The 17,797-nt window shown below is 36.6% G+C and overlaps 1 protein-coding gene across 4 annotated transcripts in view; it reads right to left on the bottom strand.

Moving 5' to 3' along the window:
- The window catches only part of dapk1 (death-associated protein kinase 1), a 149,204-nt gene that overhangs the window by 43,104 nt on the left and 88,303 nt on the right, over positions 1 to 17,797 (bottom strand). For all 4 annotated transcript variants that reach the window (XM_073950476.1, XM_017356100.4, XM_073950477.1 and 1 more), the window contains 4 exon segments: positions 13,798 to 13,917; positions 10,262 to 10,360; positions 6,417 to 6,515; positions 2,447 to 2,545 (listed from right to left, as the gene is read on the bottom strand). In XM_073950476.1, the coding sequence (XP_073806577.1) occupies positions 2,447 to 2,545; positions 6,417 to 6,515; positions 10,262 to 10,360; positions 13,798 to 13,917 (417 nt within the window).

Here is a 17,797-nt window from a genome sequence, read left to right as displayed (position 1 = left end):
ACAAACGTTTAACGTTTTATTCATTTCTTTATTCTGAATGTTTTCATTTAAAAGGTATTTATTCATACTGAAGTGCCTGCATATATACAGAACATTTTACTCTACAGAAACAAACTAAGGAAACTCCTTTACTATCTTAAAGGAGTTGCAAACTGGAAGCACAATTGTGGCACTTCACATCTAGGGTGCTTTAAGGGATTTATGCATCTCATCCAAAATGCCTTCGATTTAATTTAGATTGTTTGACAGTAAGCTGTGAAATAACTAAAATCATTGTAGTAAAATCCAACTAACAAGGTGAAGACCTGCCTGGAACTATACTTTAGTTCCACTGAAAATAATTGCACACCTTAGGCCCCTATCACAAAAAACAATCATGCTGCGTCCAAAATCGCCTACTTCTATATGATATTGTATGCTACAATCAGTATGCGAGCTGAGTAGCATGTCCGAATTCATAGAATGTGAAAATCAGTATGCGAGAAGTACTTGGATGACCAACTACTTCCGGCAAGTTTCAGAAGTGACCAACGAATGGTCACTACACTATTCTATGATGCCCCGCAAGATAATTCATGAATGTGAGTGAAGTAAGGCAACTCAGGCATGTAGGTCACGTGATGATGACAAAATGGCGGATATAATATGTCTGAGTTCCATTCACATTCATACTGTACAGAGCGTACTTTTTTTTATCGTAGTACTTTTAAATTCAAAGAAGTACCTACTGAGTAGTGGGCGATTTCAGACATAGCCATTTTCTCTTTTTGTGGTGAGCGACTCCTTTTTTCAATAGTCTTCTATGGGCAACAAGCATTTTGCTTAGTTTATGCTTCCCTGGCACCTCGCATTTTAACTGCCTACAGCACATCACATTTTTGACGAAGTTGTTGGTGCACGTGCAGTTAAAAATAAGTCCGCTCTGTGTGAAAAAAACACTTGATGCCATGCACTCCAGCACCAAGACTGATACTGATCACTGATACTGTACTGCCTAGCAACATAAAAAGGGGCAGAGCACTGCTCTTTTCCAAAAAAAAGCCTCACATTTTGAATACTGATCACTGATACTTTATTGTCTAGCAACATAAAAAGGGGCAGAGCACTGCTATTTTCCAAAAGTTTCCTCACTTTTTTAGAACTGAAAAGCATGTTTTATGTGATCTGTGTTCATCAGTCAATCAGAATCAAGTGTTCAACAGTATACCTCTGTTTAATATTTTAAGAAATGTCTCATAGTGCACATTATTTATCATTCTAAAATGACAAATAACTATAATAAGCACACATAACTTTAAAATCATGTTTATTGCATTTCTCAGAAATTGTGCTTCATGCTCAATCTGAGTTACAGGATGTTTTTTTTTTTGTTGTTGTTGTTTTTTTTTTTACAGTGCCTCTTTCCTGAAATCCATCAAATTAGACATTTTTGCAAGCTAATGGATGCCACAGTAAGCAATTTTTTCCAATGCACAGACTGACGGTCTACAGAAGTTACTGCTAAGAGCTCATATGGCTGAACAAATGAAGTGAGGCATGAACATGATTCTCTTTCAGCACTCATGTCACGTCAGCACTTGTGAAACCATTTATTGCATTTGCATTTAATTAAAAAAGCCGAAGGTAAAGCAGATTATGTTCATAAAATATTATGCATTAATACAAATAATGCAAACTACAGCACTTGATATTGTTCTTGAAGGAGGTCTTTTATAGTCACCAAAGCTGCACACATGCACTCACTCATTCATTCATTCATTCATTCATCCATTCATTCATTCATTCATACACACACACTAATGAAATATTACAATCATAAGATCCCACAGATATCATTAACAAATGCTGACTGTCTGATAAAGAAATATTATATTCAATGCTAGAAATTGTTTTGCTGCATAATATTCTTTTGAAAACAGAGAAAAAATTTCTTCAATATTTCGTCACCTTAGAAATTAAGGTTCAATCTGACATTTTTGTCAAAATTGAGTTATTGACATATTTTTATTAAATGACAATTTACTCACATTATGGGACGTTTTTTATAAGTTCAAAAACTTTGAAGCTCATTAACTCGAAATCATTTAGAACGCAGATAGAAATGCCAAGGTGACGATTTATTGATAAATAAAAACTCAAAACAGAAATATTTCAGAACATTCTAAATCTTTTGCTGCCATGCAGTTTTATTTCACATGGACCAGATTCATGACTAATCCCACAGGAATTGGCACGGCAATAAAACGCATTCATATCTATCTAACTACATTTTCATCGTTAATATTACATTTGCACAAAGGTAACTGAAAACCTTGACTTCATATAACTACGCCACTGAGTGACACATTTTTCCACAAGGTTTAGACTGTTATTTGTGATGTAGATCAGTTTGTTTGTGTGTGTGTGTGTGTGTGTGTGTGTGTGTGTGTGTGTGTGTGTTACGTACCCGGTCCAACAGGTCAGGGTTGGCATGGATGCTGCAAAGGTATTGGACCACATCCACATTACCATAGCGAGCCGCCACATGCAGAGCAGTTTCTCCGGACTACAACAGAATGTCAAACATTACTCACATTATAAACTACACACTGCTGACGTCTGCCCATAATGCAGCGATGAGCAGGCACTTTATTAATGTGATTACATACACAAAAACAGAAAATGCTGTGACCATGAGTCTTTGTACATCTGGGAGAAAATAAACCCTGCTGAACAAGACTGTGGAAACAGCTATGAACTTCATTAAAGAAGACGCATCCTCCTCCTTTTGATAAGATGTAAAATAAACCTCCTGTGTTCTCAGAATGCGTCTATGTTTCAGCTCAAAATAGCACACAGATCATTTATTATAGCTTGTCAAATTTGCATACTATTTGGATATGAGAAAAACAACTCTATTTTTGAGTGTCTCTTTAAATGCTAATTAATTACTACTTTCTAAAAGAGGCTGGAGTTTTACACGCTATTCTTATGCTGGGGTCGACAAACCGAATGTAAACTACATGTCAGTATATTACATAAAAAGTCATTCCAAATGTGCTAGTGCTAGCAGAGGAATATTTGAAGCACTTGCCATAAATGCCAGGAATCAACATCAATCACATCTTCCGAGTAAAGCCCTGCTCACACGGTAGGATTTCCGCCATGATTTGTTAATTGAGACAAATTTAGGAAAGCCTAAACGATTCTTGAAATCTATGGTAAAAAGTTTTTCAGATACTTTCCTGCAGTGTAACATCAGCTGCGATGAGCGTCAAACCAAGAACCGATAGGAGTGCTAAATCCGATGACACAATCAGCGCAGGTGCGCAGCAACTTCAAACCACAAAGGGAAAATGTCGAAACAGCCTTTTTCCTCTCTTTTTTATTGAGACGCAATGTAAGCAAAATTAACTTTACATATTTTTATGTTTGCCATAAGGTCTAATTTGCCATAGATGGTATCTTGATTGTCTTTTATTTTCTAGTGTCTTTATAGTTATTCAGTCTGACACGTAGAACTGAAAACCTATAGAGTGACAAGGGGATCATATTTGTGCAGTCTGACTAGTTAAAATCATTTGGGATTGTTCAAATTGTGTTGTAAAGAGATTAAAAAAATATTCACTAATTACTTACCCTCAAGTGGTTTTAGACTTTTAGAAAGTTCTTTCTTCTGTTGAACACAAAATAAGATATTTTGAAGAATGCTGGAAACCTGTAACCATAGACTTCCATAGTCGGAAAAAAAATTATTATATGGATGTCAATGGTTACAGGTTTCCAGCCTACTTTTAAAAATGCTCTTTTGTGGTCAACAGAAGAGAGAAAGCCCAAAAGGTTTGGAACAAGTAAAGAGTGAATGAACGATGACAGAATTTTCAGTTTTAGGTGTAACATTCCTTTAAGTAAAAAAATAAAAATATATAAATCAACTCAGGCAAAAATTAAGGTGAAATACATCCCCCAAATAAACTTGTGTAAGTGCCACAACATGCATATTCTCTTTGTCTTTTGAGTAAACCAAGCATGACACTCCAGAAACAAAAAAAAAAAACAAGTGAATCTCATTCAACAAAAATGAACCAGAAAACTTTTAGACCTCTTCTAGAACCTTCTTTTTCTAAAAAGACCAGTCAATAAATATATGGAGCTATGATGTAAAGTTGATTCAGTGTATTGACTAGAAAATTACTGCTCTGTTCCAATATTTCGTGACTTATTAAGGGTGTCAGAATAAATAATTTTAAAGTACATTGAGATAGATAAAACGGATGATTTGGCATCAGCTTAGCAACAGATCATAAGTGGTTCTGATGTATTTAAATTTCTGATATAATACACTACCTGACAAAAGTCTTGTTGCTTATCCAAGTTTTAGGAACTACAAATAATAACTTGACTTCTAGTTGATCAATTAACATCAGAAGTGATTTATATGAAAGGCAAAGGTCTCTGGAATACTGGAATAATTTTTTAATTAGGATCATAAGATCAGACTTTGCTTTGACAAAAGTCTTAACAGAAATAATGTACAGTATAGAATATAAAGTCATGCTGCAGTGGAAAAAATAATATTGTGTCTGACTCCCATGAGCTTAGAGGACTGCATCCATACATCCCTGCAATGACTCAAATAACTTGCTAATAAAGTCATCTGGAATGGCAAAAGAAAGCGTTCTTGCAGGACTCATCAAAGAGTTCATCAAGATTCTTTGGATACATCTTCAATGCCTCCTCCATCTTACCCCAGTCATGCTCAATAATGTTCAATTCTGGTGACAAGGCTGACCAATCCTGGAGCACCTTGACCTTCTTTGTTTTCAGAAACTTTGATGTGAAAACTGAAGTACAAGAAGGAGCGCTATCCTGCAACACAAATGTCTTGATACCTCAGGCTGTTGATGTTGCAATCCAGTCGAGAGGGTGCTCGCTGCAGAGCCATTTGAGGAGAGGTGAGCTCCAGAGAGGGGGAGCATGAGCTGTCGCTCCTCCTCCTGTAAGCTGTTTTAATGCGTACACCAACCCCACCCCTAACCCTACCCCCAGTGACATCACTCGTAGAAGAAGTGCAAAAAAGGTGGAGCTCAAGCTTAAGCTCCCCCTCTCTGGAGCTCACCTCTGCTCAAATGGCTCTGCAGCGAGCACCACTTGATCCAGTTTGCAGATCTGTCGCATGCCCCCATACTGAATGTGACCCCAAACCATGATTTTCTCTTCACCAAATGTGACTGATTTCTGTGAGAATCTTGGGTCCAAGCAGGTTCCAATAGGTTTTCTGCAGCATTTGTGATAATTGGAATGCAGTTCAACAGATGATACATTGGGAAAATCTACCTTCTGCCACGTTTCCAATTGATCAACTAGAAATCAAAATCTTATTTGTTGCTCTTACAACTGGGATCGACAACAAGACTTTTGTCAGGCAGTGTATGTTGCAGTAGCATAAGATGGCAAGGAAAGCAAGATACTTGCAAAAAAAGCATACTATGGTAAGGGAGGCTAGACTTTTATGGAAATAGTAGCAGAAGTTTATAGTGTAGCCAACAGCACTGTAAAATCAATAGGAATTGGGACAGTGTGTTTCTTTCAAAAAAGTTAGACATAACACTCTAATCTAATCATCTAATGTACAATACTGTAATTACTTTTTATTAATAATAGTGTGTGGTGATTGGATTGAATCAGGTATTTCTACAGAATAAACGCAGAATAGTGCAATAATTCCAATGACGTCACTGCATACTTTCGATTACTGGCATCATCCTCATGCAAAAATAACCAAAGTAACGATAAGCAATTTTCACTTCCAAATAAAATGTACTGTAATAACCTTAATCAATTACTGGGTAACATCTCAACAAATGTGTTTGAAAATTTTATGACCACTTATAGTATTTTCCCGATGGGCTACGGTATCAGAATGTAACCAGTTTAAGGGAAATGTCCTCATGTGCTGACAACCACAAACCAGTCCTAAATCAGCTTTGTGTGAGATCTGAACACAGAGTTTCTCCTGGCAGCACTTTAGGCTGAGGCAGACATTTCAAACACTCAATTTACACCCGTAATGGAGCTTCGGACACTCCAAGTGTGGTTCTGTATGACACTCCTGACAAACTCGACAACACTTCAGCCTGCAATTCTGCTTGACTGAGCGCACTTCACTGACTAGTGAGGCAGTCAACAAACAGTCAACAATTATTTCATGCGGCGGCAAACCTCGGGCCGGCCAGTAACCATCGCAACTGCGAATTACCAATGGGAAGCAAAGAGGCGTGTGAACTCAGTAGGAAAGGTTTTCTGGAGAAAAGGTGCCGGATGAGGAAAGCCTTTGAAAAATCCAATCTGTCCTCTCCCTGGGGTTGTGATTGTTGTGTGTCTGTTTGAGTGTGTGTGTGTGTGTTTGTGTGTGTGTTTGTGTGAGATGGAGGCACCTTATCTTGGATGTCCAGAGGGCACTTCTTTTCATGCAAGAATCTCAAGGTCCCCACATGACCATGTCGGGCGGCGTAGTAGATAGCACTGGCTCCAGTCTGAGGAAAAGAATGGCATGTTGTGGGGATTTGTACGTATTTGTTTTGTATACGGTCATTCAAAGTTTGTGGTTGTACAAATAATTACAATATTTGTTTTTCATCCAATGACACAAGTTAATAATAATTGCTCTTTAAAACATTTTAAACAAACAACAAATAGTAATATATTGAAAAAAAGATTAGGTTCTACTTTATATTAGGTGGTCTTAACCAGTGTTTCTCAACCACACTCCTGGAGGACCACCAGCTTGGCACATTTTCTATGTCTCCTTAACCAAACACACCCGATTCAGATCATCAGCTCATTAGCAGAGACTGAAAGACCAGTGCTGCATCCCAATCTGCATACTATGCGTCCTAAAAAGTATTTGAAAATCAAATTAGTATGTCCTAAACCATAGTATGTTGAAAAGAGTATGTCAGAGGTTCCCGGATTGTTTGCTATTTCTGGTAAAAAATGTAAGTGGAGAATCGTCCATACTCTAACCGCTGATATTGTCCACAATACATTGCACATTGGACGTGAATCCGATTAGAACTACAAACGAGTGTGAAAAGTGCAAAATAAACTACAAACATGATGGACACACGAGAGCAACAGTCAAGTAGAGAGGCTTCGGTAAAGATGTTTGAATGACTGTTAGTCAATATCTAGCCGACTGGAACATATTTAAATCGCATAATCTGTGTTTTATTTCATCTGCAACAACAATACTAACCTTATATAAAGACGCGTTTGGATGTCAAAATGACTAAATGCATAATTACCCAAAGACCTGAGGAGATTTCTCTGTATGAAAGACTCATGAATGGGAGATTAACCTGCTGCTGCTTCTCCATTAAGGTAGGAAATTAAATACAACAGAAATGTGGATGGTGTGTGGATGATTGAAATGGGCACAACTAAGCAACAAAACGATCTGTTAAAAAGGAAGTAGTATGTCCCAAAGCTTGCATACTCTTCTGTTGCACACTCAAAAGTATAAACTTTTCATTCACAAAAAATTGACATACTTTTAGGATGTAATATAAGTATGCAAATTGGGATGCAGCACTGAAATAGGTGTGACAGATAAAGGAGACATCCATAACATGCAGGCTGTTTCTCAATATGCGTTCTTCAGCGATCTTGCATCCTCGTGTTCTCGTGTAACGTCATAATCAACTGTCAATATTCAGTTCCAAAACTCAACACTGCAAGAATGGAGGACGTGTGAAAGTTCCCAGATGTGTTCTTGATATCAAGGATGAGTGGATGCAGACTTGAGTGCAAAACTCGATCGAGTAGTCCCAGAAGTCACTGCAGCTAAATAAAGGACCTGTTTATTATTATTTGCCTCAGGGGTTTCCCAAAGCGACATGGTGAAAGTAAACAATAACATGAAAATCTTAATAAAGGCATAAACACGTTAAGGGTGTTTATTTGCTGAAATTAATTTTAAAATCGTTTTATTTATATTGTGCAATGTATATTTGTAAGGTTTTTGTTCATGTTATATATATATATATATTGATAGGGTGAAAAACAATAAATCATTGTAGGGTTTAAATAATTTTTGGTTAAAAATATGTGAAGGTCATGTGACCATCAGGAAGAGCAGCATCTCATTTCTCACAAGATGCATTCTCTCGGTCCACCAAGACTGTACTTCTGAGGTAACCTGGCAAGAACGGTCTCCACAGGAAATGCGAGTCTTAGAATTTAGAAAGTGTTGGTGTTCCTCCAGGAACATGGTTAAGAAACACTGGTCTTAACTACAATGTATGAACTTATATCAAAACATAATGGGTGGTATACAGATAGGTTTAAGGGTGACTTAATGTGTAAGGAATGGTCAACAGTGTAATTATAAACGTATTACAAAATGTTATTACATTTAGAATTATTTTGATTCTTAATTAATATCTAGCCAACTGGAAAATATTTAAATCACATTTTCTGTGTTATATTTCATCTGCAACAACAATGTGATCTTATATCAAGACATGTTTGGAAATTAACTTCTAAAATGCAGAATTATCCAAAGACCTGAAAAGATTTCTCTTAGTGAAAGACTCGTGAATGTCAGATTATCCTGCTGCTGCTTCTCCAATAAGGTAGGAATTTAAATATTAAAGAAATGTGGACGATGTATTGAGATGATTGACAGGCAACGTAACTATGCAACATAACAATCTGTTAACAAGAAAGTAGTATGTCCCAAAGCTTTTCTTTCAAAAAAAAAAGTTAGTTAAAAAGTTGCTTTTATGGCGTGGTATAAGTATGCAAATTGTGACACAGCATAGTAGTCTTGAACACCTTGATTAATTGGATCAACTGGGCTTGATAAGCGTTGGGGCAAAACTGTGCAGAGCTGCGGCCCTCTATGAATTGAGTTTGAGACCTATGTTAACCTGTTATAAACATGACTGTCATTGTTACGATTACCAGCTGAAGTGCCTACTAAACTCATCCAGCCATCTGTATGCGTTATTCGCGTGGAGAACAACTACCATGATACCTTGCAACCAAACTCCCCTTGTGGACACTCCAGCTGATAATCATAAGAGTCATAATGTTATTATAATTATGACATGACTATTTGTCTAATCTTTTTTTAATCAAAACAAAATAAAATTTTCATTACAATTTCCCAGTAAAATTATTAATTAATATTTATGGCATTATTATGTCAAATTTAATTGGTGCTACTGTAGTTCAGGTTAACAATAAACATTAATGACGATGTTAGAAAATGAATGACCGTTAATCATGGTCTCATGAAAATCATGTTTGTGACAGATTTATGACAAGTTATGTTGTCTTTGTGATGTCATGACAGACAAGTTATGATGTATTTATGTCAAGTTGTCACAAAAACATTTAAAACCACGTCACCTTTTCATTTAAAATAACACAACTGACACTTTATGACAATTGTTAAAATCATGCATCAAATATCTTTCTGGGCTTGCAGTTTGGACTCTTGAGTGCCCCTTGCCCTCCAGCTCAAGGGTCTCTGACCTCAGCGGGCTGCCCCAGGGGCCAGCCACTCTCCCTAGGCTCACACCATGGGCTTCTGAGATCCCTCTTGCCTTACATCTCCAGGGTCTCTGACCCCAGCGTGCAGCCCCGGTCCCAGCCACTCTCTCTGGGCTTGCAGTCTGGGTTCCTGAGGGCAACTTGCCCTCTACCTCAAGGGTCTCTAACCCCAGCGGGCAGCCCCAGGGGCCAGCCACTCTCCCTAGGCTTGCAGTCTGGGCTCCTGAGGGCCCTTTGCCTTCTACCCACAGGGCCGCTGACACCAGTAAGCTGTCTCTGGGGCCAGAAACTCTCCCTGGGCTTGCAGTCTGGGCATATTCATGATGTGTGACATGTTATGATTACATAACATGAAGATTTCAAGACAGACTTATGAACACCCCCTTTAAGTGTTACCAAACCTTTTATTGACATTCTCTGATTTGTGCATTTGTTTTAAACGTTCATATCTGGCTTTATAAAGTAAGTTTGTCACCAATACTCGCTCATCTAGTTTTAAAGTGTATTAATGTTTCTTAATTATTGCTGCTAATTGTAGCCTTGGTTGTTGAAAGAGCTGTCTTTCAACCACATTACAAAATGTTTTATTTTTATATTTTAATATTTTCTTCTATTATGCAAAGAGGTACGCAAATTAAAAAATTACAAAATCTTAGCGACTTTTGAACAGCATTTTTTTTTCTTAAGTGTCAATTGTTTTAGAGAGATTAGAGTACAACACCTTATCAAAGGCTTGAATTTCAGCCCCTTTTTTCATGAGCACATCAATGATCTGGACGTTTCCACAGCCTGCAGCGATCAGGAGCGGAGGAGTTCCATGCTGGAATTCACACACAAAACAAACACAAACAAGAAGCATTTTATTGAATGTAACAAGGCACTAATAGCTCCATTTAGCTTTAAAGCAGCTTTAATTAAGCCTTTAATTTAGAGTCAGTCTGAATATGACAATTCAAATTAGCCTTTTTCATTTTTCACTGTTCACACAGCAGTTTTAATTGCTGAAGAATGGTTGTGGTTGTTGGTAAAGACAAATTCTTGCAAGCACAAGACTGGAATTGTATTTCCAGAATGGTCATAAACTCATCTGTATGAATAAATGCATGAGAGCCATGGGAATAGCGCTCACTGTGCATACGAAAACAAAGCCAGTGCCTCTCAGTTTCAACAACCTCAAACTCATTCCTTCCTTTAGGACACTTGCACCGACATTTCAACACATACACAAATCTCCACACTTTGTGATATGACTTTATGATAAGAAAAATATACTTAAGAGGCAAAGAAAAATGTGGAGACGAAAGTTTTTGATTTCATCATGATGCTAAACAATTACCTTCTTTGTATAATTTACTCATAAAACATAAATTGGCCAGTGTGGTAATGAATGATTATTTTTAATAATAATAATACATATGGGCAATATCACACTTGTAGCAGTGCGATGTGGCTGTATATTGGCACTGGTGGGAGGCATGCATTGGCCTTAGTGTCCCACCAGTGACGTTTTACAGCCATATCGCACTGCTATTCTTGTGATTTTGCATTTATACAACAGTTTGTTGACATAATCATGTATATGAAACGAAAATCAAACATGGAGATTCTAAAAATCCTTTTGCATGAAACAATTCTTTCACCATTACTTCAAAACTGCAGCTGACGTCAGAACAGCAGAAACTGTTGATTCTTCACCAACGCCCCTTATAGCCAGTATCTGAAGTGTAATGTCCAAAGTGATGACAAAACATGTGCTGTTGCTCACATTTTAAGATTTATAAGGCTAAACGGCATGAAATGCCATCAGCCTACACAGATTTCCCATTCTTTCTCTGTTGCAATCGGGAGATCACAATAATTAACCCAAAGCAGCGCCAACACTAGCAGATTACTGTTGTGTTTGCGATAAGGAAAAACACTAAACATGTGGGCATTTCTTCTTTAATTCTTTTTATTAAACTAATCTGCAGTAACAAAAACAGGACACTCATTAGAAACAGATGGTCAACCAAAAAAACCTATCCTTATAAATAAACTGCATAGTTGCAATCTAAACAACTACATTCTTGTCTAAAAAAACCCCTCAAAAGTACATTATGTTGTCCAACAGCTGCAATACTTGTCAAACTGTAGTGAGTTTATTGATCTACTGTCACTCTATGTGGGCGGAGTAATACACAAGCGTGAGGAGGCTGTAGGAGTGCTGTATTGTGGGAATATTCCACAGCTATCAGCCAATCAAATTCGAGAACCAGACAGAACTGTTGTATAGATAGGAATAATATACAGATAGACAAACTCTGATATACAGTACCACACACACACACACACACACACACACACACACACACACACACACACACACACACACACACACACACACACACACACACACACACACACACACACACACACACACACACACACACACGTTTGTTTTTGTGAAAAGTGGGGACATTACATAGGTTTCCATTCATTTTATACTGTCCAAACCGTATATTATATTGCCCTCACCCCACCCCACCCCTAAACCCAACCATCACAGGAGACTGTGTGCAGCTTTACTCTCTGATTAAACTCATCCTGTAGGATTTATAAGCATTTTGAGAAATGAGGACGTCACAAATGTCCTCATATTTCACCACCTTTTTGTAATACCTGTTCAATACCCATGTCATTATACAGATTTGTGTCCTGATATGTCACAAAAACACGTACACACACACACACACACACACACACACACACACACACACACACACACACACACACACACACACACACACACACACACACACACACACACACACACACACACACACACACACACACACACAGATATAATTACATTTTTTGTCTGCGTTCCTCAAAAGTATAAACGAAAAATAAAGCGTTTATTTGACCCACATGTCAAACATGTGCTAAGATGTGCCAATACTTTACATAAAAAAATATTTGTATACTCATGGCAAGTATTATTTGGTAATTTGGTAATTTATTTTGATAATTTGGCAACTGTCAAACGTTATCAGGGAAACGTTTTGAATTTCCGCTTGGTAAACAAACATTAGTCTTCCATTTGGGATGACACCACACTCATATACTATGCTGATGAGTGTGTAAGTGCATAAGTACATAGTGCATAGCTGCATAGTGTATAGTGTGCCATTTGGTACTACAGAATTAGTATGTGAGAAGCACCCAGATGACCTACTACTTCCAGCGAGATTCTGAAATGCGGTCAGGTGATTATCAAAAAATGGCGAATGTAGTACGTCCAGGTTCCATTCATTTTGTATGGAATGTACTTTACTAATGGCAGAGTAGTACGTTTGAATTCAAATGCAGTACCTACTGAGTAGTAGGCGATTTTGGATGCAGCTTCAGTCCTGGAGGGTCATTGTCCTTCAAAGTTTAGCTCCTACACTAATCAAAAACACCTGAACATGCTAATCAGTGACTTCAAGATCACTAGAAATCTATAAGCAGGTGTGTTTGATTAGATTTGGAGCTAAACTGTGCAGGACATGACCGCCCCTCCTGGACCGAGTTTGCCCACTCCTGCCTTAAACAGTATGAGTATATTTTAGTTCCCATCACACTGCATCAACTCCTTTTAAATAAAACAAACAGAGGATATAGTAGCATTCGCTAAAAATAGCAGTTATTGTAAAGGTCACACCTACATAAACATTTATAGGGAAACTCAAACAAATGACGTGTTGGAAATGCACTATACAAACACCCATGTGTCTGCCATTCAGCAACACACATTTTGCTTGCTTGACATTCACTGCAATAGCAAGTTTTAGGTGATATTAAATGCACATTTTAATCCAAAATGTACAGTAAATATTTTTAACAGATGAAAATACTAATTGATTAAATATTTTTAGACCATTTTTTATTTAATATTTTTGTAGCCTCTGGATTGATTAGCATAATAAGGGTAAGTCTCTTTCGTAATATTCAAAATCCCTAAAGTGACGATAAACATGCAAAGCACAGGCTCACTCAAATAGGATCAGACATGGTCCGGTGACTGTTTCTAGTGCACACCTTCATCTCAGAGTCTGTTTTGAAGACAGCAATGTACTGTAAAGTCAGACGTCATGGTGACACTGATACACTTATCAGCTCAATCGAGCTCAGGTCGGTTACTGATCACTTGGACTGACACCAAGTCCTGTATGAGCATGAGTGTCTCTCTCTGCCTTCTCCATATAATGCCTAGAAATGACATTTTATCTCTCTCACCTTGTTAGGTTGATTGATATCATAGCTGGTCAGAGATCCAAGTAGGTGTTTCAGACCGGGAACATTGTCGTCGTTTATTGCGTGGATGATAGCCTTCATGACAAACGAGTCCTCTTCATCCTTTTAAAGAAATTGAACAGATCAATTATTGCATTTAAATGCTACAATCATCATGATAACAGTTAATGAAAACATATACTGCAAGCACACCTTGATTTTTATTTCATTTACTTCGTATATTTTACTATCGTTGATGGTCAGGATGATTATTTTTCAAGTTAATTATACATTAACACATGAAAATAGACAATTAAGACTAAATTAAGATGGCACAGAATACTCAAACGGGATGCAGGAAGTGATGCGCTATGCCTAGAAACCCATTCATTTCAATGACTAGTGCTGCACAAGGGCACTTTTTGCTGTGCAGATCAAAGCACAAGATGAGCGGAACACTGTTTACTAGCTTACACCTGCCTTGGTCAAACAGTAATATAGCTCAATTTTCTGATTTTTGGATATTTCATTCGTGTATATTTATACTTATCTGTAGATGAACCGCACATGCTTACAGGTAAAACAAAGTCCAGTTTCTAGATTGCACACTTGTTCCTGCTGTTTGCAGTTGTAATACTGTGCTGCCATGTCAACCCTGGTGAAATGTTGCATCTCGGCTAGTTCAGTGTCAATAAAATTTTACTGTCAATAAAATGTGTTTATTTGATTGCTTGTTTTTTTAAAGCAATGCAATTTAAGATATTGCCACACAAAATTACTTTCTATTACTTGATGAAATGATAAATAATTATTACAAAGTATTTTTCTTTTGCTTTCGGTTTTCGCCAAAATGCATTTAGAATTTTAGTTTCATCAAAGATTTTTTTTTTCGGTGCACCCCTAGGCAAAATATTAAAATAGATTTCCATTTCATATACACCATTGAACTGTACCTTTGATTCATCAAAATAAATTCACAAAAATAATTCAGGGTTTTTACAAAGGTATTGATTTGCATGACTGCTTTTAACATTGACAGTAATCAGAAATGTTTCTTGAGGTCTAATCATTATATCTGAATGATTTTTAAAGAATTAAGTGACACTGAGAATGGCAGACTTTTCTTAACTCAGATTTGAAATCAGAATAAATAAATATTTAAAACATGTATTCATTTAGAAAGATGTAGAATTAAATATTTGACTGCGTACTATGAACGACCGTATAAGTAAAAAAAAAAAAAAGATAACCATGTGACATTAATTGTATGTGTGAACTTTGTAAACAGACCAAGTCTGCATTTTAAACATTTTCAAGAGTTCCCACTTGGCTGATGATTGATAATAAAGCTATCTTGGCATACTGTCCTGGGCGAAAGCCCTAAGCTCAGGTAGATCTCGATGAACTCCCCTGACATATTTCTGGGTGCATAAGTAAATAAAACTTTGGTTATTTATAGTGAGTGAGAAATCATCTGATATATAATATATCGTTCACAATCAAAATAATAATAATAAAAAAAAATCTTATTGCTCAAAATTTAAAATTTGAAAATATGGACTTATATGGTTTCTCATCTCAAGAAAAATAAATAAATAAATAAATAAAATAAAATAATACATACACACACACACACACACACAAACACAAACACACACACACACACACACACACACACACACACACACACACACACACACACACACATATATATATATATATATATATATATATTTTTTTTTTTTATTACTATTAATTAATTAATTAATTAATTTTTTACACAATGAAGCCTTGGTGAGCAGAAAAAAAAAATTCTAAAAAAATATCCAAGCTCAAAACTTGTGAACATTAATATAGGTCTATAAATAGGTCTATAAATAAATTTGGACACTTAGGTTTTTGAGTGGACAAATAAAACAAAGCAGAAACTGTTAAAATGAAAAACTGCCAACATGGCAGTATTCACACGATTATACAATAAGCTTTGAAAGGAGAAACAACAGCAAGCCTCCTTTGACAGTCACACTTTGAGCAAATCCTTTTACGCTCAGTAGTACTAGAGTTGGTCTTATCAGCAAATACACAGTGTGAAGTCCTAATCCTGTTGAATAATGCAGACGAGGGGCGGCACAGAGACACTGCCTTCTCTTCACAGCTCGACCACAATTTAAAGTAAGCTTTGTGGCTCAAACGCCTCCAAACAGCATCTGACAGTTCAGACGAGCAGGTCAATACACTCAGTACATGGCTAGAGGGAAACTAGGCGAACCGTGAGCGACGGAAAGAGAAAGAGATAGTTTGTGTGCTTGTGTTTAGTGAAGGAGTGAACTGGAAAGACACCCAGATAGATCAACGCACACGTCTCAAACTCAACAAGTGTATCAAGTTACACACAACATGCACTCAAACGCACTCTACAAACAGCCAGAGGCTTCTGAGGAGAGTTATGTGTGTAAAACACAATTCTTAGGTGATTGTGTGTGGTTTTATGTGACTGATGTAAAGATTTGGTTCTAAATAAAACATTGTAGTTCAGTAATGGTGTAATGTGATGATAACATGTACACCTTACTAGTACCGAGTTGGACCCCCTTTGCCTTTAGAACTGCCTTAATTTTAAGTGGCATAGATTTAACAAGGTACTGGAAATATTCCTCAGAGACTTTGGTCCATATTGACACGATAGCATCATGCAGTTGCTGCAAATTTGTCAGCTGCACATCCATGATGCAAATCTTCATTTCCACCACATCCCAGAGGTGTTCTATTGGATTGAGATCTGGTGATTCTGGAGGCAATTTGAGTATAGTGAACTCATTGTCTTGTTCAAGAAACCAGTCTGAGGTGATCAGAAGATGGGTACACTGTAGTCATAAAGGGGTGGACATGGTCAGTAACAATTCTCAGGTAGGCTGTGGCGTTGCTACGATGCTCAATTGGTACTGATGGGCCCAAAGTGTGCCAAGAAAATATCATCATTACACCACCACCACCAGCCTGAACCATTGATACAGGGCAGGATGACTCCATGCTTTAATGTTGTTGACTCTAAATTCTGCAAATATCACAGCAAATGTGATAATTTTAACAGCAAATATTATGGTACAAATGAAATCAAACATATTATTTGTCAAAGATGCCAAAAGGATCAAATGTTTCATGTAAAAAGAAGAGATGGGTAAAAGAATACATAAGTTTAAGTAATAAACGAATGATGTATGTGGTAATAGGGTGGGAGAATAATAAGCTTATGCTTCATCTCGCTCCATTTTTGACCATGTTGAAATGTATTTCTTTTTGTTAATGATATTTTATGTATGATATTTTTGTTCGAAAATAAATAAATCAAATCAAATCAAAATCACAAAAAAGATTTTTGAAAACTATTTTATAATGATCATAAATTCTTGTTTAAAAATTCAGTTTATTTCTGAGATTATAAAGCAGACTTTTTCTCACATGATCCTTTAAAAACTTTCTTATTATCACTTTTTCAAAAGATTCTTTGATTTAGAATATTACCTTTATAATACCTATAACAATACATTCACACACACTTTTGAACCGCAGTCTATATTTGTATTATTTAAAAGGTAAAGAATATCAAGCCTTTATTATTGCTCACAGCTTTCCTGTATGAAACCCTAATTTTCGGTTCTCATCAAAACCTTCAATTTCTCACATATTTAAGTGCAGTCTATAGGAAGTAAATGAAATAATGTTTGTTTTTTTGCAACTTTACCTTATACAATATTAACCATACATAATAAGCTTAAAATCTCTCTTCAGGTGAAGGAAGAGTGAACAGTTAAAACAGATGTTTATTTCTTAGCAATATAAAGACGTATGACGCTTCTGAAGCAGGAAAATGGAGAACAATAAGCTGTAAACTTTAGATAACGATTTACTCAGCACAACGGCAATAACACTTCACTTTTCAGGCTTATCACACATCACTAAGCAAATATCTGGACTGTTTAAAGACCATGCAAAACCTTACATG

This window comes from Danio rerio, chromosome 5 (genome assembly GCF_049306965.1).
Source record: "Danio rerio strain Tuebingen ecotype United States chromosome 5, GRCz12tu, whole genome shotgun sequence".
Lineage (NCBI taxonomy): Eukaryota > Metazoa > Chordata > Actinopteri > Cypriniformes > Danionidae > Danio > Danio rerio.
This window is presented reverse-complemented; position numbering and strand designations above follow the sequence as displayed.